The sequence below is a fragment of the Falco peregrinus genome, chromosome 11 (genome assembly GCF_023634155.1).
Source record: "Falco peregrinus isolate bFalPer1 chromosome 11, bFalPer1.pri, whole genome shotgun sequence".
Classification (NCBI taxonomy): domain Eukaryota; kingdom Metazoa; phylum Chordata; class Aves; order Falconiformes; family Falconidae; genus Falco; species Falco peregrinus.
In genome coordinates, this window is record NC_073731.1 from 1,307,707 (window position 1) to 1,331,413 (window position 23,707).

Genomic DNA, 23,707 nt, shown 5'->3' on the forward strand with positions numbered 1-23,707 from the left:
ACCATATCATGTTATACATTAGGATAACTTTGCTGGAGAGGATTTTTGCGTATTTTTGTATTTGTTTTCATGAAAAACACACTAATTGCTCTTTCAGCCACTTGTTTTAAAACTGAAGGTGGCAGCAAACACTCATCTTGCTGAGGCACGGCATTCTGAAATATATAAAGGCAGCAGCATTGTTTTCAATTCCCCACTGGTTTGGGATAAAAGCACACTGATTTTCACCTTTACTTTGACCATTTGAATAAGAAAAAGAACATGTTTTATCTCTAAATACACAGAAGAACCAAACATAAATTACACACTCACTGATTCGAGAAGCATGCAGTTTTTCCTAAGTGTGTTTTATAACTGACTGAACTAGTCTGACATCACAGGATTCAACTCCACAGCAGCACAGGCTTCAAAATGAAGCAAAAGCAATTTTTTCTATGTAATAAGAGACTGTCTTGCTAGGGCTTTTCCTTGACAGCTGACTGCTCTGAATAGCACTCTCTTCTTTCTGCTGCTTTCCACTTGCTGCCTGAAGGAAGATGATTCTTTGGTAGGGAAACTATTACTACAACCCCACTTTTTACTTTAGAGAGAGAAATAATTTAGTGTAATTAAGCAATTCCTTCAATGTTTCAAAATTAGCAGTATCACATAACAGAGAAATAATCTAATACATTTGGAGATCATTGCCTATTTACAGATTCCATATTTATAAGATTTGATGTATATTTACATATGATACATTGTCAGTGGAATTTTATGATACTATCACAGATGTTTTTACTGTACATACTAATAAGCAAACAATTATTTTAAATAGAATTTGTTACAATTCAGAACATGCAACAGAGGTGCTTATTCTTCCACAAGTACTTCTGTTGACATTTATCTATAAATACTCAAAACATTAGAAATCAAAACACTGAGTTTCAACATGCAGGTTTTCTTTGTGTCAGCTGAAGTAACAAAGAACTAAGCATCTTCTCCCCTTCCTCACACCGAAGAAGCAGACTGACAGACACAGCGTATAATTACCTTAATACACCTCCCTTCAAGGAAATATTTACAAATTTGTTTGCCTTTGTGTTCCACTGTATGCTGATTTATGAACTCCTGACTCATATTAACCCATTTCTTCACTGGTTTGCCATCCTGTAAGAAAAATGAACATCCTACTGACGCTTGCTTATTAAGTGCAGTTGCAAAAATATTAGAGCATACTTGGTGCACCAGTTACCCCAAAATGTGATTAACTATACCATGATTTAAGTTCTCAAAATTATTATAACCACAGCTCAAACTAAAGGTAAATATACATACTTTTCCTTAGCTACTTTAATGCAGAGTCTTTTTTATAAATGCAACCAAATTAGAAACTTACAACACAACAGACACAAATAACTTCACTGAATAGACAGAGTATCTTGTGCTTCATTTGCCAATGCTGGAAAGCAAGGCTGTCACCTGGCACCCAGCTAAGTCAGCACCAACTGCCCCTGATTAAGGGCACCTCTGCAGACAGCCAGGAGTTGAGTAATCATCCAGGCTGCACCATCTTAGTCACAACCCTATGCTTTGCCAATTGTTCCCCTCTACGTGCTTCTCACACTGCTGTGATCTCCAGATTATCCACTTTCTTTTTTTCTCCTGTTAGAAGAAAAACAACCTGTTTGCTTATACCTTAAGGCAAAAAGAAAGGAAGCACAGCTCAATTGTAACCTAACACCTAAGAATTATTACGTACTTGGTGAGGCAACTAACTGTTCTTATGGTTTGATTCCCACGTGGCATATGCACTTGAGATAAACTAAAGAAACTGCAGTAAACCCATCTAACCATGGAGTCCAGGGCAGGTGCTGAGGGGGTCTGGCAGAGCTAACAAAGTCATGGAAGCAGATGGCCTTTAATGAACTGCTGTCTACGACACTGCGACAGAGGCTAGAACAAATGTAGTCTTTGCAGTGCAAGGTGGTTGCCTACTGGATGAAACAGGCTTTTCCAATTTCCAACATTCTCAAAAATGAGTAGGGATCTGACTGCTGAGTAAGAACTTCTGAAACGGAATGGATGTGGTTCTCCACAATCACCACACTGCATCATGAGCACACACGGGCATCAGTACACCACGTGTCTGATCTCATTTTGCTGGCAGATTAAGCAATGTCACAAAACATTAACACTAAGAATGATCTGCGGATTTTTGCTGATATTGAGAAGCAGAAATCTTTGAGCTTGAAATGCTACTCCTGGATCAGCCAAGATCCATGTTCTACTCCGAACACATTAAAACCAGAGAAATCTCAGTTGCTTTAGACAAGGCAGCTTCAAATCTAATAACTGATCCTCTTCACGGTTAACACAAATATCACAAACACAATGCTCTAAGGTCTCTCTGGGAATGTCCCACACCACAAAGCACTTGAAACAACCACCCAAGGAAGGTTGAAATGCTCCCAACCATGTCCCCAAGAATACCAGGGATGTCCCTGTGTGGCTTGGGAGTCTCGCAGTTACCCCTCCACACCACGCAGCTCTGCATCTGTGTTTCAGAATTCATTATTTTGCTGTAGCTGGCTCAGCTTTTTGTTTTCTGCCTGCTGGGACCTGCCTGCAGCTGCCTCCTCGCCTCCACCCTTCCCCACAGCTTGGGAGATGGCACTGGAGAACAGGGCATGCTCCACAGCAACAGGAAGGAGGAGTCCTATAAATGAGGCATCATCGTCCTAACAGATCAAACAGCTGCCCTTTTCCCTACCACACGCAGGGCAGGGACAGGAAAATCTGACCAGGACCACCCAGGAGCCCCAGAGACCAGGGCTGGAGGTCTTCATAGGCCAGCTGGAGAACACAGGGGAAAATTAACGTGGCTCAATTATACATCAATGCATCAGTGAAAAGCCAGCCGTGCGAGTTCTTGAGTGCACGAGGAGAACCACAGACATTTTAGTTGTGGCATAAAGACTTAAATATGATTTGGCTTGTATGTTTTTATATATATTTTATATATAAATAATGTTTTTCAGCTGTGGATGGATTTGATGAATTAATCATCAATTTTGTGTAGGTTTCATTTAAATGAAGACTGGAGTGAGAAGTTTACAAATATGAACGCTGAACTGCGATGTTTTCTCTAATTCCTGTTCAAAGAACAAAGAATTAATAAATGAAAACCAAGGTCACATATATTTCCATTTTCACAGTCACAGCTATGGCAAGAGAAGGAGAATCCTTCACGATTCAGATGGAAACTGGAAAAAGCTATTTTCTTTGCTAAAATGTCTTGAGGTAAACCAGTAGCGGCAAAACATCTTATTTCAGATACAGTTAACATTGATGTTCATGCACCATTCAAAACCAAAGCTCATGAACAACTTCCTGCCAGTTTTATGTAATGTTTTTGGTTTTCCTGGAAATATGAATTAGCTTATCAACCATATGTTGTACATCAAGTGTTCAAAAATTCTCGCAATTTTCTGGATAAGAGGAAAAAGTTTAAAGATACATACTTTAAAATACTCTTCTGTTAAAGCAAAGCATCCAATAATTTGAAACAAATACATAACTACATCAGGAATTCAGCTTCAATCCCACGTACCTCATGAAAGCCATCAGATCCTTTATTGCCCCCTCTTCCCCTTCCACGATCTTTACGCTTCAATTTCTTTTGCATGCCACGCCCTCGACCAACATTGTAATTATTACCTCTTTGAGAAATGCCTGCAAAATAGCAACGACCTCTTTAAATGACTTCAAAGTGAAGAAAAATGGCTATCTAGTAACATCAAATACAGACAAATCTAACACCTTTTTGCAGTCTGCATTGCTAAATACTATCTTGAGTCACAGCTGGCAAGCTCAACTACACCAGCCAATTGTAATTCTGTACAACTGCCTGCTCTTTGAAAAGCTATTCAAATCAATAGCAGACTGACAAACTGAATATAAAATTAATCTTGTTCAAAGAAACGCCTCACAATTAGAAGTGCAGTCATGTTCTTTCTAACCAGTCCAAATACTCGAAATATTTTGTGCCATTTGGTCATTTTTTGAACACAGAACTAACCAGTACAACTGGCACCCAGGTGTGCATGCACGTTTCACTGCCACAACATGCAAGAAACCTGAGAGCATAACCTAAGAAATACGACAGAACAGCTTTGAATATAAAAATGGTTAATGGTAACTGTTTGGAAGCCTTAAGACAGTAATAATCCAGCCAGCAGCATGCCAGGAGTCACAGTCTCAACTAAAACCACCGAGACAAGAGTATCTGCTTTCTCATCAATTTAAAATCAAAGAAAACCAGTTAGAAAGTCCTGTGGACATTACACCCGCTTCAGGTGGCAGCCACTCCGCCACAGCAAAGCTGATTCCAGTGAAAATGCCTTGACTTCATCTCAGATGACTTGCAGAGAGAGATACTGAAGCAGTATTGCCAAGCAGCACACGAAAAGCCATTTTTGTCTCAGCAAAAAAGATTCTGCCCATCTTTTGCCTATTGATTTTATTGTGAACCAAAACAGAATACAATAAATATTCACTGTGGTAAATGAAAGACAGCTTACTACCTTTGTGTAACACACAGTATCTTCCTGAAAACTATTAAGGTATTCATACCGTCATCATACAAAACCATGCTCAAATGCTGCCTGGGAGACAAAGTTTTAACCATGATTAACGGGTGTAATTTCTGCAAACCCAGTCAATAGTTGCTGAAATGACAACTTGGATCTCATTTAATAAGGCATGAGAACAAGTTCAGCACTTCTACGGAGGCCAGAGATGTAAGCTGGCTCCATGAACTGCACTGCAATGGTAAGGAAACGATCAGACACCAAATGAAAGGTGCAAACCAGAATGCTTGCATAACTTTGCTTATGTAAGTAAGGCATGAAATAAGGACAGCAGGACTCTTTCAGGAGTATGTTGCTTAAGAGGAATGCTTTTTCACCAGCATTTGTACCGGCCCAGCTTTGATTGCAAGTAAAATTGTGAAAAGAAAAGTAAAAGATGCTAGCATACTTGTGTGGGATATAGTAATAAAAGCATTCAGGCAACTATCAAAATTTCTAGTTACTTACTTTTTTGGGGAGGGGGCCCTAAATTAGATTTTGAAATCTATATATTTACATTCTTTCCCCCAATCAAGTCCCATTTCAGACTTTCAGAAACTACTACCAGAAAGTCATTTTACAGCCCTATGATTTCTTACTCAAACTGTTATCCAACAAAGATCTTGGCTTTTTAATAGGGTTTTATTTCTTTATTTCCTATGTACACTTTGCCCAACATTTGATTTTTTTCTTCACTATATGCATCAGTGCAACCATATGATATTACTCCCTTACGATGAACAGCATTATCAGCATATTGGGAGACCAACCGCAAGCTCCCAGGAAAGGCACCACTGGCAGTTTTCTTCAAGACAAACATCCCAAAATGATGCATGATACAACTGCTGCCACCATCCACTACTACAGTTAATGATTCAAATTATCTTACCTTTCTGGATCCCTTTCATCCCCTGTTTTTTCACTGGTTCTTTTGGGAATGGAGGTCCCAAATCAGTACTGGAGGTCTCTTTAGCTTGCCTGTATTGTTTAAGCTGATCAGCAAAATCTTCATCCTTTTCTTCTTCATTATAATTACCAAAGTTTTCATCACTGTAATGACTATAGTCATCATACTCCTTGCTTTTAACATTTTTTTTATGTTGCATTTTCTGTGAACTCATGTAATTTCCTGATACGTGTCCATGCTGCATGAAAGGGATTGCATTGTTCAGAAGCAACTCAATATTTCAAAAAACACCCCTCCAATCTGCTCTACAAAACCAGTTGCTTTTAAGCTGTTTTATTGTCACGCTGTCTACCTTGCACAAACAAGCATCAATAATGCACAGTGAAAACCAGTTATTCAGTGAAGATTACTACTTTTGATTCTGAACGCATCGAAATTGGAAAAAAAAGATAAAAAAGAACAGCATCAGCATCTATACTCCAGAACGTTTTTCAGTGAGGTTGACAAAGCATTTTAACATGCACAGTTCTAAGTGTTTTAAGTGCTACTTAGATGAATTATGATTAAAGTAAGTTCTTTTCCCTTCATGATCTCCAATCCAGATGCTCTTGGACACAGATGATGCAATCTGTCCTGTTTCTGTCAGTCAGGATGAAATACTGCTTATGGCCACTCCTAAACCAGCACTGTCCCTTCTCCTGTTTCTGCAGACAGGATCTTCAGTTTGTTAATAAATTCAGCTGGCTTAGAGGTTTCTGGAACAGTTTCAGGCTAAACAGAAAATCTCCTCTCCTCTGAAGTACCAGAGTTTCATCAAGCCTCTAGCCACTCTAATGCAGCTTTAGAGAATGCCAGTCTATTTCACCCCACGGTCTCAGAAGGGTTATCAAGCTGCACAGGCTGAGAAAAGCCAGGACAAATTGAGCTATCAGAAAGCAGAATCAACTCTAGATCTTTAAAGGTGGCTTTTCAGGGGCTGTTTCCTTACTACAGTCTAAATCCAAAGCAGGAAATAATAAAGGAATCTTAATTTTTGCCTGATGGGGGGAAAAAACCAGTATCAGGCTCGATTACACCACTTAAGATTCATGCCACAGAAGAAGCTTTACATTTGGAAATCTACCCAAGCAGATGAAAACTAGATGTGCTTCCTGAAATCTGTGAGAATGGGCACTGTGATCAAGTCAGCCTTCGAAAACCGCATCATTTACATCTGCATTTTTTAAACTGCACCTAAATAAAAACATGAGAAATTGGTTTAAAACCATACTACCTGACTGAACGAAGAATCATAATCTCTATATGAAGAGCTGCTACTCTTTTTATGTGGTCTTTCTGTCCGTTCAATATCAGAGTCATGGCTGTAGTCAGAACTGTCATCACTGGAAGGGGAATTATGCTGAAAAAAAGAAGAAAACAGTGCTCTCAAACATTATTATATAATTCCCTGAGTAACTCGGCTGCTGCATGTGAACTTAAAGGAAGCATTAGTCTAATAACTGAAAATATTTTCTTAAGTCTCACAAATCTCTGCTTCTGGAGTAAGCTAAAGAAAGCACAATCTTTGAGGACCCACTTTTTTTATCAGAGATCTGATCTGATGAGTCTTCCAAATGTAGTCATTGAGGGCTATGTGGTTTCTCTGGGTTCAGGCAGCTTCCTATGAGTGTCTGAGCCCTGCCTCTTTGCGACAGCAGGGATGCTGCTGGAAGGCTAACAAACCTGGGAGCTGGCTAGAAACTTGCACATGACCATAGAAATGATTAGCAGCCTGTCATTTGCTGTGGGGAGAAAACTCAGTGTTACTGCATTACCAATGTTTTATTAAGACATATTGTTTTGCAGAAAATTTAGAGGGGAACCATATAAGAACATTGCATTTTTGTGACCTTTAGAAAATGAAACCTGATGTTCCTTTTCTAGGACAAAATTTTGTCAATCTCTTGCATTTAAGTTGATTAAAATATATATTAGACACATTATCATAGTGAACTTTACTAAAGAATTTGCTTAGCCTGAAATGTTTTCTTCCCACAGATATGATAATTAGCATGAAGATTGAACTTCCTGAATTTACATTTTGCCTCTTATCCTAAAAAACTCTCAAATCTTTATGGTTTGGTTACCATTGCTGTGGACAGTAGCCAGTGCTTAATTTACACTGCTGCTTAAGATTTAAACAATTTAAGGAGAGGTTCAGCACTTGAGCCTTTCATGTCAGAACTAGCACAACCACTGACAAGGGCAGGGAGTAAAACGCTCACAAATGTCGGTATTTTGTAAACTGCTATTAAAAGAAATACTGAAATAAATAAGCATCCAATGAAGATGTGTATCACAAATAACACAGTTATGCCCACAATCTGATTTTGTACTTCTTTTAAATATAAACAGATGAAAACCAAGTTTATGAAAACGCATTTAGGCGAAGCTAACAGACAACTTTCCAAACTACCATTTGCAATGTGCCATGGCTGGATTATTTAATGATTTATTGTCTCTTACACCACATAAACTGTCACTGAAATGTGTGAATATGCACTTTCATGTGTCAAACGTCTATTTAAACAAATTGTTTAATATTGAAGTGTATTGGTAAGACAGGAATTCCCAAAACTTGCCCTTGGAGACCAAAGATTGCCAAAATTGTAATAAAACCATTTTAGTTTTCTTCACTAATTCCCTGGATTCTTGTCTAAATCTGGAATTAAAATAAGCACCTCCAATATTCTGGTTTGCATTTCCTAACCTTATGCTTATCCCGTCTTCTCCTTTTTGATTTTTTCTTTTCTTTTTCTTTTTTGCGTTTCTTCCGTGATTTTCTATGTCCTTTTTCATTTTTCTGTTTATCATCACCTTTTGTACCATGTTCTTTCACATCTTCATATGCTGCATCATCTATTTCACCATCTTCTAGCTCTCCATCTTCTCTGTAGGAGGAGAAATAGCAATACAATACAATTACATGTTATGTTCCACCTCATCTGTCCAATAGCACAGTAAAAAGAAACACACCCAGTATTTCTTTCCACCAGCTACATTTTTATGCATGTGCATATCCTTTTAAAACATGTAATACCCCAAGAACTATGTAGGATTTTAGAATTTTCTTTTACAGTTCAAGAAAAATGTAATGCAAACCATTAAATGGTCTTGAATTGTACCAAAAAACCAAAAAGTTTTAAACCAATGCATTTTTATTTTCCTTCTCAGAACAAAGGTCTTCTCTTCTTACAGTTTTCTCCAACCTAGATTAGAAAAAAACAACCTGCTTCGACACACAGGATTCTGTTGCCCTTAAACACATTTCGAACTGAAGAGGTCATTTAACTTTTTCTAGAAATACTTCTATTACAATGCTACTACATGCCTTTACAGTGCTGTATTTGCAGAACAGATATGATCAAAATTAAAGGCAATTAAAACTCTATGAAAGCCACACAGTGAAAGAGTAGCAATAATGAGAAATGGTTGGGTACTGCAGGAAAAACAACGCATAGTAATACAAACATGTTTCCGTCAACACACCAACTCCTGGAACTAAAGACAGGACAGCAGTTATCTAGGGTGCAATGGCCAATGTTATAAGCAATTTTAAAAAGGAGGATTAATTTAGCGCTTAGGTGAATTCTTCAAAAGAAATTAGTAGTTGACAAGAAAGGAGTAGTTAACACTTGAATTTCATTTGCTAGAATCTAAAAACAGACACCAGGCATCTGACAATGCTATTTTTCTAAGCTACCCAGGGTGGGGTTTGTCTTTTTAAAATGTGCAACTGACATTTGTAGGGGGTCATTTCATACATCAATAAATAATATAAATGGAACAATATGCATGTGAACATAACTTCTGCATATGAATGTGACTGTCTCAAAAGTCTTCAAAATGAAGTATTACCGAAAGATGATTAAAAAAAAAAAAAAAAAACACATAACGTTAACACTAAGTGCTTGTAGACCAAGTAACAGAACAGTTTGTGCTTATCGCCATCAGTAGGGAAAAAAAGTTGCTACAACTGGGTCAGACTTTATTTAATAAAGTTTTGTCTACTGACTGGAACAGTAACAACCCTAAAAATCTTTTGCCAGGAAAGAAACACTTCAACAAAACACGAGTTAACCTATTTCTTATCCCTATTTCGAACATACCGCCAAAGCGATCTCAACTCCCCTTCTATTTGGTACTTGCTGGGTTTTGGTTGTGGAAGAATTTACTGCTTTTGAACATTAATAATTGGCACTATATAATTATTTCTACATTACCACTGCTTCTGGAATTCAGCCTTTGCAGGTACTGTGGAACCCTGCAGAAACTCAGTCCTGAATTTTTACATGGAGATTGCTTGAAAATGCCATCAGTATCAGGTTCAGCAGATGGCGAGGGCAGCAAGGGGAGAAGCTTGTAGATATTAGAAAACGATATATTTAAAAAAAAAACAAACACTCAAACCCCAAAACAAGATCAAACTAGTGCTGAGGGCAGTAGAAGGTATTAGGACAGAGGCAGTAATTAGGCTATATTAAATTGCCTTACGATTTGTCCATCACAGTCTTGTATTCGCAGCATATTAGCTAACCTGACAATCAACTCTGTCTAGTTCAAGGTGGGACTGCGAACAGTAGGAAGGGGGAAGAACTCAAAAGGAAGCCAAGGACCTGAGTCTCCACAGGAAAAAAAAAACCCAGTGATTAAGAAGTTAGAAGCAACCCAAAGTTGTGACTTTTTGTGAGAGCAGTAATGGATATGCCAGAGAGAAGAAAAGGGGAGAAGACACGACTGCTGTATTGTCACCTCATACAGCCTGGAACTTCTTAGAACTACTCTTAACAATTGCAGCGCAAAAAGGAAGGAAAACAACCCAAAAAACCCAAACAAAAATAAATATATAATTCTAGAGCACTAAGCAGCCAACAAATGAAGGAGGAAAAAAATCCTCACATCCAGATTATCAACTCACATAAAGGCTCTGGAGAAAAACTAAGGAAATCCATCAATTCCAAGGCAGCACCTCTTCACCTTTCATTCTCAACTACTAGTGGGATCCTACAGCAACTGTGACACTTCCCCATCACCTCACGGCAGCCCACTGCAACCACATAAAGGCACATTATATACATCCAAGGCTCATGAGGATGTTTTGCTGTAGTACATAATCAAGAAGGGGGCTCTAAGAACACTTCTAAGCAATGCACAAGGGCAGCTTGCCTACCTAGCAATTGAAAAAAGCACACTGGAATATGGGAGAAAATAATCTTCTGGACAAATACTGAAGATAGTTTTGTTTTGCTAAGTACCATGAAGTAACAGGACTGGAAAGAAGGAAAGTTTGTAAGGAGCCTTCAAATGTCAAAATATTAAAAAGTGGCATAAAAAGAAATTTAATCTGAACAAGATGCTGCTACAGAAGGTTTAAAGACCATCATTCATGCTGATGGGCAGTAAAAGCTCACGGCTGTAGTGAGCGAACTTTCAGCACTGACTGCCACAGGCAGTTGCTGAAGTAGAAAGGGACTGGGCAGTTTCACAGACAACAAGGCATGGCTCTTCCTGCCAGCACACCGAACACAACGGGGCGCTAGGAAGGGAAAAGGGAACTCGGAAACAAGGTAAGAAAAACTGCTCAACTGCTATTTATTAAGTTTAGCTACACTGCAAATGCAATTGTCACCAGCTTTGTGTATGGCCTTAAACATTTACTTGGAAACACTTTGAAAAGGACAGTATATTTCAGTGCAAATATAAACCAGTAGGAAGCTCTGAAGCCAAGGTGAGCTTTTGAACACAGAATGGATATTAATAATTACAATGATAATAAAGGTATGCCTACTACCAAGCGGGCTCCGAATGTGGAGAGGTAGTTTCAGAACCCATTTTTATGATTTTTACAAGTGCTCACGGAGATCTGCTCATACACAATCCTTACGCTGCCTCACAAAGGACAATGTAACACCAAGACACTCCCAGACTTGAGATAAAAGATCTTCAGAGTATGTAACACAAGCATAAAACAAATCCTGTCTTCCAACACCACAGTGTCCATTATCTCCAACATTCCTTGACAAATTCTGAAGTATAGCAGACAATATCCCAAGAAAGCATTTGTCACATCTTTCCAGGAGGCACTTGATTAATAAAGTATGCCTAATGAAACTGGAACACAAATATTTATGAAACGCCTGCCGTTATTAGAAAAAAAGTCTTTTGTATTTTGACAACGTCAGCTAAACTTACTCTCTCAAGGACATCCACTCAATTAAAATATCCTCTCATGTAAAATGCCTACTGAAAACACTCTTTGGGAAATAAGGTATTTAGCAGTTACCAGTTCCTTTGAGAACTGCCCCCATATGTTTACACTTCTGGGATGCGCACAGGACACAAGTAACTTTCTAGGTAAAACAATTGTGCAGAATCTCAGTAATACTATCCTTTAGATTGCATTTCAAGGGTAAGATTACGGAAGTCCTCTAATCCCCAAATGCCTGAATTCTTTCCACAACATCCTAGAGTTTTCCAAGCATCAAACCTCAAGAATGCAAAAAAAAAAAAACAACCCACCCCAAAACCCAAAACCAAACAAAAAAAAAATGCAAAAAACCCCACCACCAACCCAGACATACACAAAAAAACCCTACGTAAATATGATTTGAAAAGATAATGGTCAAAAATGTATCACCTTCTTGAAAATACTTATTCTTCAAAGAAAGTTTAAAGGAAGTGATAGGACAGAAACTACCTTCCATTTTATAGGCTTTTTTTTGTCCTGTTTAAAATACAGACTGGAGCTGTACACTAGAAAGTGAGTGCAGAAACCACCCCCTTTAGAAGTTCACTTCCTAAATATATCCCACAGGCTTTGGGAAGGGCTTTCAGTGATGTAACCCAAGACTACCTCCTTTTCCACTATGAGTAACAGAAGTCAACAAACCCATGTGATCCAGAAAAAACACAGCTAGCAGATGATTTTCTAGGAAATGGGTCTGAATGTTAGGTTGCTTTCCCTCTGGCAGATATCTACAGCAAACAAATGGCAACGTTCATCTAACAAGAGACTATATGAACTTAGGTTTTGCAAAGTAGAGGTTCTTGCTTACAGAATAATCTGGGTTTACACAGTACCTTAGTATGCTTTATTATTGCTGGAAACGCCTGATACACAAAAATAAAAATTGTCTTGATCTAGTATAACTTTGTTGTCTTTTCCAAGATTCACTTCTCTTTCAACTACCCTGCCCCACAAAAGAATACCCCACAAAACCAAACTTCACTGCAATAATGCCAACAAGCTGTGGGCGGAACAGTTTACGATGCCTACACAACGCATACCTCTGGAGTCTAAAAGCCTCTGCGCTGAAGGAACAACACTTGCAATTTTTAACTTCTGCCCTGTCTTATTTTCTTGTATTCTGTACTAGTATATGCAAAGGCTGAACTAGATCTGATACATGTCTTCAGATTAACAGAAATTAATCCCTGGCCTATTACAGAGCAGACCTGTGGTATAAAATTCTGGCACTGAAAACAGCAGAAGAGGTTAACACATCTCTAACCAGAGATCTCAGCCAGCATTACCAAGCCTGTCCCATCCCAAGCCCCTTCCAAACACCCATATTTTGGAAGAGAAATAAAAGCATCTTTATTAAATACCCAGTTTAAATTGCTCAGGGGCGTTTGGCTAATGCTGTCTGACCTACTGGAATTCCTTCATAAAGAGCCCTGAACGATTTGAATGATTAAAACAAGCTGCCATACAGTACTACTCATAACCCATGGGCCAGCAAATGCAATCTTGCAGTCCAGAACACAGGAGATGCAAAATTAAGTAACATCACCTGGACGCCACAAGCTAAATAAATCCTAACTAAACAAAACACAGCATACTGGCCGTGATCTTTCTTATCAGCCCCTGACCAAGGACTAGAAAGGCACAAAAAATATTTGGTTCATCTCCAAATGCAACAGAAAGCACTAAAATCCCTGATGGATCACTCCCTCTTCCACAATCTCCAGATAACTCAGAGATTGATGGATATGTGAAAAGAAAACCTGAAAGCGCTTCCACTGTCACAAGTGTATTTCTAGAGTATCTCCAAAATGGATTAGAAAGGCACAGAAGCCAAATTGTCTTTCAGGGAGAATCAGCCTGGTGAAATCACCGAAAGAGCAGTTATGCAAATATTCGGTTAGGGAAAACAGAAATCCACGCATAAAGTAACTCACCATTACTCTAGTGTTTACTATTTATTTCTAACATTCAAACTCAGCTTTAACTTAACCTTTCCTGTCCTTAGTCTGAGGCATTTTTAAAAATAGCATTCTTTATGTTCAAAGAAGATTTACAACTCAAGCTCCTTAAGTCCAAGATACAAAAACAAGACACATTTTCTCAGTACACTGACAATTGTAGCTCTGAAATATTTTAAGAAAACTAAAAAGAGTTTTCCCTGTGGGACTGTTTTTCCAATCTTCCTAACAGAATTACTTCACATACTTGCAGGTAGAGCAGATGCTACATGAGAACCATAGCTCTGTATGTTTTAAGACGTTACATGAACAAAATTGTGCAACCAAAATGTGACTCTCCATCATCAAACGTTATTTTCTGTTCAGTCTGGTTTTGGTAGGCTTGATTCACAGCTGAGGTAAGGTCTCATTTAAAAATAATTACATTTTGGTTTACAATACGATGCTTTTGCCTTTATTTATTAGAATAAGCCTTAAAAATAATATTAACGGCCAAGACTTTCCGAAAGTATTACCAAGACCAGAAAAAGTACATAGTAGAAAATAATTAAAGGCTGCAAACATCTCCCATTTACTTCTTGTACACACAGAGAAAGAACACAGCAGCAGGAATGGAAACTTTACACATGAGAAGATCTCTAACACATTAATTAATAAATTATTTTTTTAGCTACCAATTTCTGGTGATGACTGAGTATTACTGTCCAAAAAGAAAACAAAATTGATTTCTTCCTAGAGTGAGTACATTGTTAAATCTTAACCTCTTTTTTCTGTGATTAGTTCTAGAAGAGATGGGTTATCAGAAAACATCAAGGATGTCCAAAAACTCATCTTCTCATACAGAAACAGTACGGTTAACAGCCCTTTAATTCACAGGGGCTGGTAACAGCATCATACACCTGCTCTGCTGACCTCTGAGGATCTGTGATAAGGACATACAATGCAGGAGAGAGTTTAACCTGATGGTAAGGTACTCGAGTGTTTTTGATAATGGTCAAGACTTATTTAGTGAAAAAGCCTTACACCCCTCCTGGACATTTTTCCTCCTTAGTTTCCTTTGGGCACGGTCTTCTTAGTACCCCAAACTAGTTTTCTCCCTTAACCCCTCTATTCTAGGCCCTCACACACTCCTGCTGCTTCATGTAACCCTCCTGCACATATTTTCCAAACCAAATGCATCTAGAATAACATGGTGCTATGCCACACTCGTGACCACACAGACACACACGGCTATCCCTTCTCATCATTACATGCTTTCTCTCTGTCCTGTTTGTGATCACAAGACAAATGTGCAATACTCTCAACAGGTAAGATTTTGGTTTTATAAAATTAGGAAGAGCACGATAACTCAGATGCATTTTGATGACATGAAATTACTCGTCCAAAATGAGGGCTAACATTCATTAAATAAATTTGTCCAAGCATGCTACTAAAGAATTTACAAAATAGGGAAAATAACTACAAAACTAGAAGGTGTTTTTGCAGTTAACACAACAAGCCAGCATCCACTGATAATCAGCACTGGCTTCTTTGACAATGTTACGCAGCTCACTCATGGCACTTTTCAGCCACCCATTAGTTTTGACCACTCTGTAAATATGAAGTTATTTTAATCCACAGCCAGGCGGTGAAAATGCATCACAAAAAGTTATAGGCTAGATTGCTTGGGTTTTTTAACCTCTGTTTTGTTTTCATCCCCAGAGGAGGCCGTAACAGATACGGTGTTCCCGTAAAATGGAGGAAGGAAGCGAGAAAGACAGCAGTGAGGCGTGCCAAAATATAGCTTCCTGTGGTGGTACTGGAGGCCAACGAGCAACTTCTGGCAAGCCCACATTCTCACCCTGCTGCCTAACCATCTCCAGGGTTGAATACCATAGAAGAAATTACTGGAAGTCACACAGGCCACCACCTTCTCCTCCCCAGGAGGATGAGGAGTAACAGCTACATAAGCCAGCTACGTTTCTGTCACTCCTGCAATGTTTGCTATGGATGGCGAGCAAGCCTTGTTTGCCCACAGGGCGTATTTGGGAGCGATTATCTCTTCGCTTCCTAGTTTCCTAATGTCAAAGCAAGGTTTGAAATCATGCTCAAAACCAATAAATCGCTACAAGGCTGCATTCAGTGATCACAGCCAACTTCAACTTAACACAGACACATTCCCCAGTGATTAACTATCAGTGAAACAAAAAATATCTCTAAGAACAGCTGTAAGTAAACATTTTCAAACCAAATATGCACACGTGGACAGAGGGCATTAAAGCACCAGGCTGAATAAAAGAGATACATTTAAGTAGTCAAGTTTAAATGAAGATGGTTGGAAGCCTTGTGGCAAAGGAAACCGGCAGAGCAGTCAGGCTGGACAATAGCAACTAGGATTTGAGATCTTTAGCCCTTCTGCTCCACAAACACTTCCCTGATCTGTAATGCTGTGGTGCTTCACAGAGCTGAGGAGCCACGCGGATCACAACAAGACACAGGCAAAGCCGCTTGCAATACAATATTGGCTAAGCAGTAACGGAGAAAACCTACAACTCAGGTACGTAACACAAATTTCAGTTTGCTGTTACCCATCTTGGTTACAAACCACCACTTGCATTTTTCCCTTTACTTGCCACTGGCTGTAATTTAGCTGAACAGGTCTCCATTACAGTGAACCAGACAGACCTGTTAGAGCAGCAGTGTAAATCATGCTTGATGAGGACAGGAGTGCAAAACTGGTACAGGGGAAGGGAGCAGGCAATTCCTAAGACAGCTGCAAGAGGAAACTGGGAAAATAAAAACAAAGGGGTGGCTGGGTAGAGCCTCTATTCACCTAGCTCATCTGGATGTACACCATGCACAGGCAGCTGGTGAAGGAGAGGCTTTGGAAGAGCAGCACCACAGCAGGTGGACTCGCATAACCAAACACTTCAGCTACACTTCATAAAACTCCAATCAGTTTATCTTGAGTAAGAAAGTGACTGTACCAACTTCATTTTAAAATGTAAAAATGGTATCAAATACGTAATGAAAGCGTACAATGAGGATTAGCCTGCCTCTCGGGAAAAGGAACCTGAAATGCAACAGACAAGCCCAGTTTTGAAGCGGCATTTCCAAACGCCCTCCGCAAAAATCAGGACAATTTTCTAAAGCAAGTTCCCTAGCCACTCAGGTGTCTGTCAGAGAGCTGTCTCCAATGTCGAATTTCCTTTATTGTACCAGGAGCATGTTAAAAGGGGCCTGATACTTACACTCGCAGTGCAGCTCATAAGACCATGCTGGCTACAGAAGCATTACTTGCACTTCTGTGATCTGTGAGTTAGCATCTCAATGTTCAGACCTATCGTTAGGTCACTGCTATTTTTACAGCAGATAATGGTTTAAGAAATCTCCAAGTCTGGAGATTAAATGACAGTAAAGCAGAGATAGCCAACAAAGTATCACTACCAAGCTAATATTTTAGATTTTAAAAATAAATGAGCTCCAAGTTATTTTCTGAAGTTCCTGGCAATTGTAAAACTGGCACCGATTTCAAATGTGGAACCAACTGTAGCAAACAAGTCCTTCTCATGCCTGTAATAGCTCACTATTAGTCAGACAATCAAAGTCCACCGAAGTCTGCACAAGGACTGATTGCTTTTATATTTGTGACGAGCATTTAGTTCTTCGCTTAGGCACGTACACTCACCAACAACATGACATATAGGTGGGACAATGCCTACAGAACAAGAGTTTAGGAGAAACGTGAAGCAGCCACTCCCGCAGATGATGGCAACAGCAACCACAAATTGGTGCAAGTAATCAGACCTTGCTGACCTCCAGAAGAGAGCAATAATCCTGCACATTTACACAAACTGGTGTTTTTCTTTACTGTAACTGAGCATGCCTGCACCCTGCCTCAAGACTTTTTTACCCTGCCTATGTAACAAGCAATCCTCAATAAAATCTAATCTTACAGGAAAAAATTTTAAAGGACACCCATTATCTATGTGTAGAAAGTCTCAAATACTTCATCAAAAGACAACGTCTCCATGATGAGTTAACTAAAAATATTCAGAGAATGAAAAACCCTCCTCACTTAATCAGGTGCCCCACCTATAAACCAGGAAAAGAAAGACTTTGGATTAAAACAATCTTTAACTCAGAACATTCAAAGCATGGACAGACAAGGTTTTTTTACTGCTTTCTACTGCTCAAAAACACTAACCAACTTTGTAATTCTACAGATCAGTTCAAAATCAAGCTAACTAAATGTTAACAGAAATGCTATTAATTTAGGCTGCACAAATTGATCTGTTAAATGATTTCAGCAGCTTCCTCTTATAGGCTGTACCTACAGTACACTAGACCTGAGCTACCAACGTAGTAAAAAAATGACTGCATGATAAAACATACTGAAACGAGACATGTTAATATCAAAACACCAAACAAGTATGACACTGAGACCCCAGTTCAAGGTAACTCAGAAGAATATGAGCTATCAGGTACTTGCATCCTTTCAGCAGACCTTGCAACTGGTTTTTCAACTGACAACAGAGACTGGACAAAACCAACACAGCACTAAAAAAAGAAAAAAAAAAAAGTGTTCATAGTTAAAGCTGTGCTGCCCCTCCCCTTAGTGAGTCAGCCATGTTGTCTGTGGACAGGAAAGACCCTGTTTCTCTTCAGGCCTTCACAGAGGGAAGTAGGGAAATCTTTTATCAACTTCAGAAAGTTAAAATATTAGATTTTGACAGGATTACGTTTGCGCACCTAATATCATACAAACACTTCTATTTGGGGCCTTTTTTAAACAATGGTCTAGGTGTATTAAGAATACACTTTACTACGCTCATCTCGGATTAGAGGGGAGCAGAAGTTTTATAGAAGTCTTGTTTACAGAAAGTATTATTTAACAGGTAGATGTGTTTATTGTCTTCTGCTCTACCAAGATTAAAACATTATAAAGCCATTTTAATAAATTAACCTGTATTAAAAGGACATTAGACTATTAGGTAGTACTTATTTATTCTATTTCATAATTTACCAGTGTAACAACAGGCGTACTGGTGAGAACAGCTGGTTAGAGGAACTCTACTTGTCAACATCACATGAGTAACTCCAAGTTAGAAAAACTACGCTTCCAGCAGAACAGCGGGTAACTTGGGCTTGTCCTCAAGGAGGACTTTAAAACATGAAGTATTTTCAATCCCTGAAACAGTAAAAAGTCACAGACTTACTAACTCCAAGAACTCTAAAACACTTTGCCTGCTACTGCTGCGCAGTTTTAATACATAGTTATGCCCTATCTTCAGCAATCCCAGTGGATTACTAGTTTGCTTTTTACACAACACTTTTTTTTTTTTCTTCCTTTTCTTTTTGGAACATACAGTATGACACAACTTAAACTGTTTCACAATTAAAAGCAGGAAGGTGAAAACAAGAATCAGCAGCTCGGGGATCTGCCCTGAACCTGTCACTAAATCGCAGTACAATTTTTGGACCAGTCATTCGGCTCGTGCGGCCCTCCACTTCCCAATTTGTAATGCAGAATTAGCGGCTCTTTCTCCAGAGAGGTGACAGTTATGCTCGCTCACAAGCCCCCTTTCCCCCCCCCCCCCCCCCCCAGTGTTTTTCAGTCTTCTGAAGCAAGTACCAAGCACGGTTGTGGAGTTGTGTGGGGAGGACAGACTGAAGCCCAGCTGCTGAAAAACCAGCATTTTTAACTCCTGCGGTTGTGTCATGAATGCTCTGAGTAGATGTAGACTGAAGGACTGCTAGCTGTCATCCTGGCATAGTATTTTTGGAACTAGTTCAGGAAGGCCAGGGCTGCCTGGAGAAAGGATCTGAATTTCCAGCAGCTGCAGGAGAGAAAGGGAGGGAGGAACAGAGGTCCTTTCACCAGGAACAGGACTCTGGTTTTCTGCGCATGGGGATTGAGAGGTAGGAAAGATAACGTCAGTCAGACCTTAATCTGCATAAAAAAAGATCCAGTTAAATGTGTAAGGTGTAATCTGGCAAGAAAATGAAGTTAAATATGGATCTAGTGAGAGATTATTGTATAAACAAAAACAACAAAAAAACCAACCCACACCAAACCACCCCAACTCAAAGCACCCTTTCCTACCTGACTAGCAGCGCCAGGGCAAGGGAGAAAAAGAACAATGGTGACATTCAACAGACACCCCCTGGAAAGTGCAATTTATGGAAAGAAATGGAAAACAGTCCCCCTTCCCAGCCAGAATAAATAAATGAAGATGTAAAAGGCATGCATTCCAAAAAATAAAACCTTACTAATAATGCACTTCTAATTCAGTGAGACCCCCCCCTCCCCTCCTCCTTGCATTCCCACCACCACCACCCCGGTCCTCACCGCTCTTCCAGCCTGAAGGTGACCTGCCCCCACAAAAACATTGTTAACCCCCTAGGCACATTAACAGACAGCATCATCATCATCATCATTATCAGCATCATCATCACCCCACTAGTATCATCATTATGAGAAGCGGAGAGAGAGAAGAATGTTACTCGACCTTTCGTCCCCTGCATGTTGCCTGTCAGAGTCGGGCATGTTTGGGTCAAGAACTGGGTTTGGGGGTTTGGAGAACAGGCTTTCAAAGGCCATTGTGCTGGCTGTGGTGTGGTGAGGAGGAGGGAGGTGGAGGAAGGCAGGACACTGCCGCTGCCCGTGGTGCGGAGGGAGGAGGAGGAGGTGGCGGCGGCGGCGGCGCGCACAGCCGCTCTGGGGGCGGCTCGGTGAGGAGGAGGGTCGGGTCCCTCAGTGAGGAGAGATGATGAAGGTTTCACTCACGGTTACTTAGTGAGACACTAACGGGCACTCAGTGCAGGGCGAGGCTGCACAGGCTGAGCCCGGCCGCCCCGCGCGGGCAGGAGGAGGAGGAGGCAGCAGCGGCGGCGGCTCGGAGGAGCAGGCCCGGGGCACAGGAGAACGAGAGGACACACACACGGGGGAAGGGAGGTGCTGGTGGCCGGAGATGGCTGCCCTAATTCTTCCTTACAAACATGGCGCCCGCTCGAGGCACTCTCACAAAATGGCGGCAGCGGCGGCGGCGGCGGCGGAGGAGGAGGAGGAGAACGGCGGCGGCGGCAACGACCCCCGGCGCTTGCCCCCAGCTCGCTCAGCGGCCGCGGCCCGCACGCGCCGCCACCACCACTGCGTCTTCCGCGCCCGTCGGGGCCGCGATGGCGTCGCCTCACGCTGGCCGCCGCTGCCCGCGGTCCACGCTCCTCCTCCGCCGCCGCCGCCGCGCCGCCCCCCGCGCGCCGCTATTGGCCGCCGCCGCGCCGCGTCACCTCACCGCCCGGGCCGCCCATTGGCTGCGGCGCGCCGCCCGTCACGCCGCCGTGACGTCGCGCGAGCGCGGCGGCGGGGCCCCGCCCTCCCCCGGGGCGACGTGCGCGCGCCAGCGGGGGGGCGGTGTGAGGTGAGGCGAGGGGGCGGGGCCCCGCCGCGTGCGGGCTGGCGTCACGTGCGCGCCCTGGCCGCCGTTATGGCGGCGGCGGCTTCATGGCGGCCGCTGCCCCGTTATGGCCCTTCCGGGCCGCCCCCTCCCCCTTCCCGGCTCCCCGGAGCTCGCTTCCGCCCCGCGCCGCCTCGCGAGAGCCCGTGTCCGGTTCACCTCGCCGGGCCGACCGCGGCCTGCGCTGGGCCCCCCGCCCCCCCCGGGAGCCCTAGGCCCGCCCCCCCGGCGATTAGTTGGTTCTGAGATTGCCGCTTTAATTAAAAATAACGTTTCCCTCCCCGGTGCGGTTGCAAGATGGGCGGCCCCCCGCGGTGGCGGCCGTCGCCCTGCCGTTCTTCAGGCCAGGCGGCATTTTAAGACAGAGGCCTAGAACACCGCGCTGGCTGGCGGGGCCCGGTGAGGGAGCTGCCCCGGAGGGGGGGGGCCGCCGTCACGGTGCCGTACAGCCGGCACCGGAGAGGGTGAGACAGTGACCGTAGCTGTACGAAAGCATACGGGGGTCAGGGAAGGCACATTTCTGCTGGCGTCACGCCAACAACTTGTTCTGTGTATCAGGTGGCAATTAAGTCACGTTAAGAAACCCACCTACGGAGCAGAGTGCTGAAGAGCGTTATTGAAGCCAATAAGGCTGGGGGGTGGTGGTGGTGGAGGGTGGACACCGCCAAACTTGCCATGTTTGCATTGATAACTCTTAATTTTCACTTTGTGCTTAACTCTGTAAGGTTAACATGGTGCTGTCGGCAGGGCCGTGACCAGACCCGCACCTTGCGCAGCTCCTGCCGGACCGCAGCCGCTGCAGGCCCGTACTGCCCCGGGCCCTCGTTGCGCACCGTCCAGGAACTGGCAGTAGCTCTTGGCATTTTGCATTTTCAGTGCATTTCATGCTCTTTTGCAGTACTGCATCTCCAAGTTCAGTACCTTCACTTCAGGGCGGTTTTGTCCATCTCCAATAGCATCAGCTGCTAATGTTGTCACCTCATTGCTCATCGTTTCTTCCATAAACTTTATGTGTCTGTTTACAACAACGCTGGCACCAAGACCGTGATATCCCACCTGCTAGATCCCCGCATGCTGAGAGCTGGCTATGTATCCCTACTCTGGTCCTGCTGACTCTCAGCAGTTCACAGTCCCCAGGAGAAGCTTGTTTGTTGTTCTCTAACCATTTTACAGTCTTTCTTTTAACATTGTCTTTTGAGGGACTTTGTCAAAAAGTTTCTGGAATAATCCCAAATAAGTTACATCAACTTATTTTCCTTTACAGGCTACTCTCCCTGGCTTATGGGGCTTTTTGGGACATATGACTTTTTCTTTCCAGTGCCAGCAATCCTAGCAAAAAAATAAAATTAAAAAAAGAGAGAACATCCACATCAGTTCCCACTGGGTAGGGGCATTTTTCCACTTACGCAGAGGCAAAGCGTGGCCACACATCCACAAGGAAAGAGCCATCTCCCCATGGTCTCACATACCAGGCTAGTACCTGAGCAAGAGGAGCAGGGCAGGAGATCATGGCCAAGTTCAACCAAGAGTCCAGGTCACCAGACAAGAGAGATGAGACAAGTCCAAAATCAAGCCACAACACTGAACTAAAGACCAACTCACCTGCGGCTCCAGGACTGAAATAGGGCTTCAGGGAGCATGGGAAGGGTGTGGGTGGCGGCCTCAGGTGGGGCTGCTGAGGGCCATTAGGGCTGATTAAGGCTAATTAGTCCCATCAGCAAGTCTCAGAGTGGTGTGCAGCCCAGGAGCTAATGTCTACAGGCAAGGGGGAGGGACGACACAGGGACACACCCCCAGAAAAGGGGGATTTAAAATTGAGAATGAAAGCCTGGCTCTTGCTTTTTTTGCAACACACACATGTACAAAAATTCGTTTTAAACAAAAATGTGTCAACACAAGCAGCGTGTAGCTGTTGTTTAAATGTTCCTACGCATGTTTACTTTGTCGGGGAAAAAGGTATGCTTCTGAGAAGCTCCTGAATGGCTCTTTTTTTTTTTTCAAAGTGTAACTAAATTTGGCAATAGCAGCTAAACAAATCTCCAGTACGCGCTCTCAGATATCACAAATACACTGGGATTTGGGGTACGGTGTGGGGAGCATAGCAACATACCTAGCAACCACAACAAATAAAAATGTCATGGTTCAGCTCTTCATTAAGGCCCATAACGGGATTAGTAAGTGTTTTGGTGTGTGTGCTTGTGCTTTTGCTTCAGCTACGATACGATCCTGTGGGGTGGGAGGAGATGTGGTAGCACTGATGGATGCACCGTGTACCAGGCATGGGCTTCTTGGGGACGCTAGCTAGGTCATAAAATTCGGATTTTATCACCTGCAGTTGAAAATAACCTGATGTTCTCTTGTGCGCTGAGAGAGAATTATCATTCTTTTGTTTGCAGGCATGTATCTTGTTAGGCTGAAGGGGAGGAGTGCAAGGATGCTCAGCAGGGAAAGGCCCATCAGGAATGCATTTGGGAAGGAGGAGGATGAGTAGGAGGAGGAAACAGGAC

The 23,707-nt window shown here is 42.0% G+C and overlaps 1 protein-coding gene across 2 annotated transcripts in view; it reads right to left on the reverse strand.

Moving 5' to 3' along the window:
* ZC3H6 (zinc finger CCCH-type containing 6) overlaps positions 1–20,940 on the reverse strand; it is a 28,893-nt gene extending 7,953 nt beyond the window's left edge. The window contains exons 1-6 of one of the 2 annotated variants that reach the window (XM_055816161.1): positions 20,253–20,940; positions 8,267–8,447; positions 6,791–6,916; positions 5,500–5,755; positions 3,593–3,714; positions 1,033–1,149 (exon numbers count right to left, since the gene is read on the reverse strand). In XM_055816161.1, the coding sequence (XP_055672136.1) occupies positions 1,033–1,149; positions 3,593–3,714; positions 5,500–5,755; positions 6,791–6,916; positions 8,267–8,447; positions 20,253–20,344 (894 nt within the window). In that variant the 5' untranslated portion in view covers positions 20,345–20,940. Of the gene's footprint in view, positions 1–1,032; positions 1,150–3,592; positions 3,715–5,499; positions 5,756–6,790; positions 6,917–8,266; positions 8,448–19,846; positions 20,047–20,252 lie in introns of those variants that run through there. The other variant, XM_055816162.1, reaches the window with a different exon arrangement.
* Positions 20,941–23,707: the final 2,767 nt, after the last annotated feature.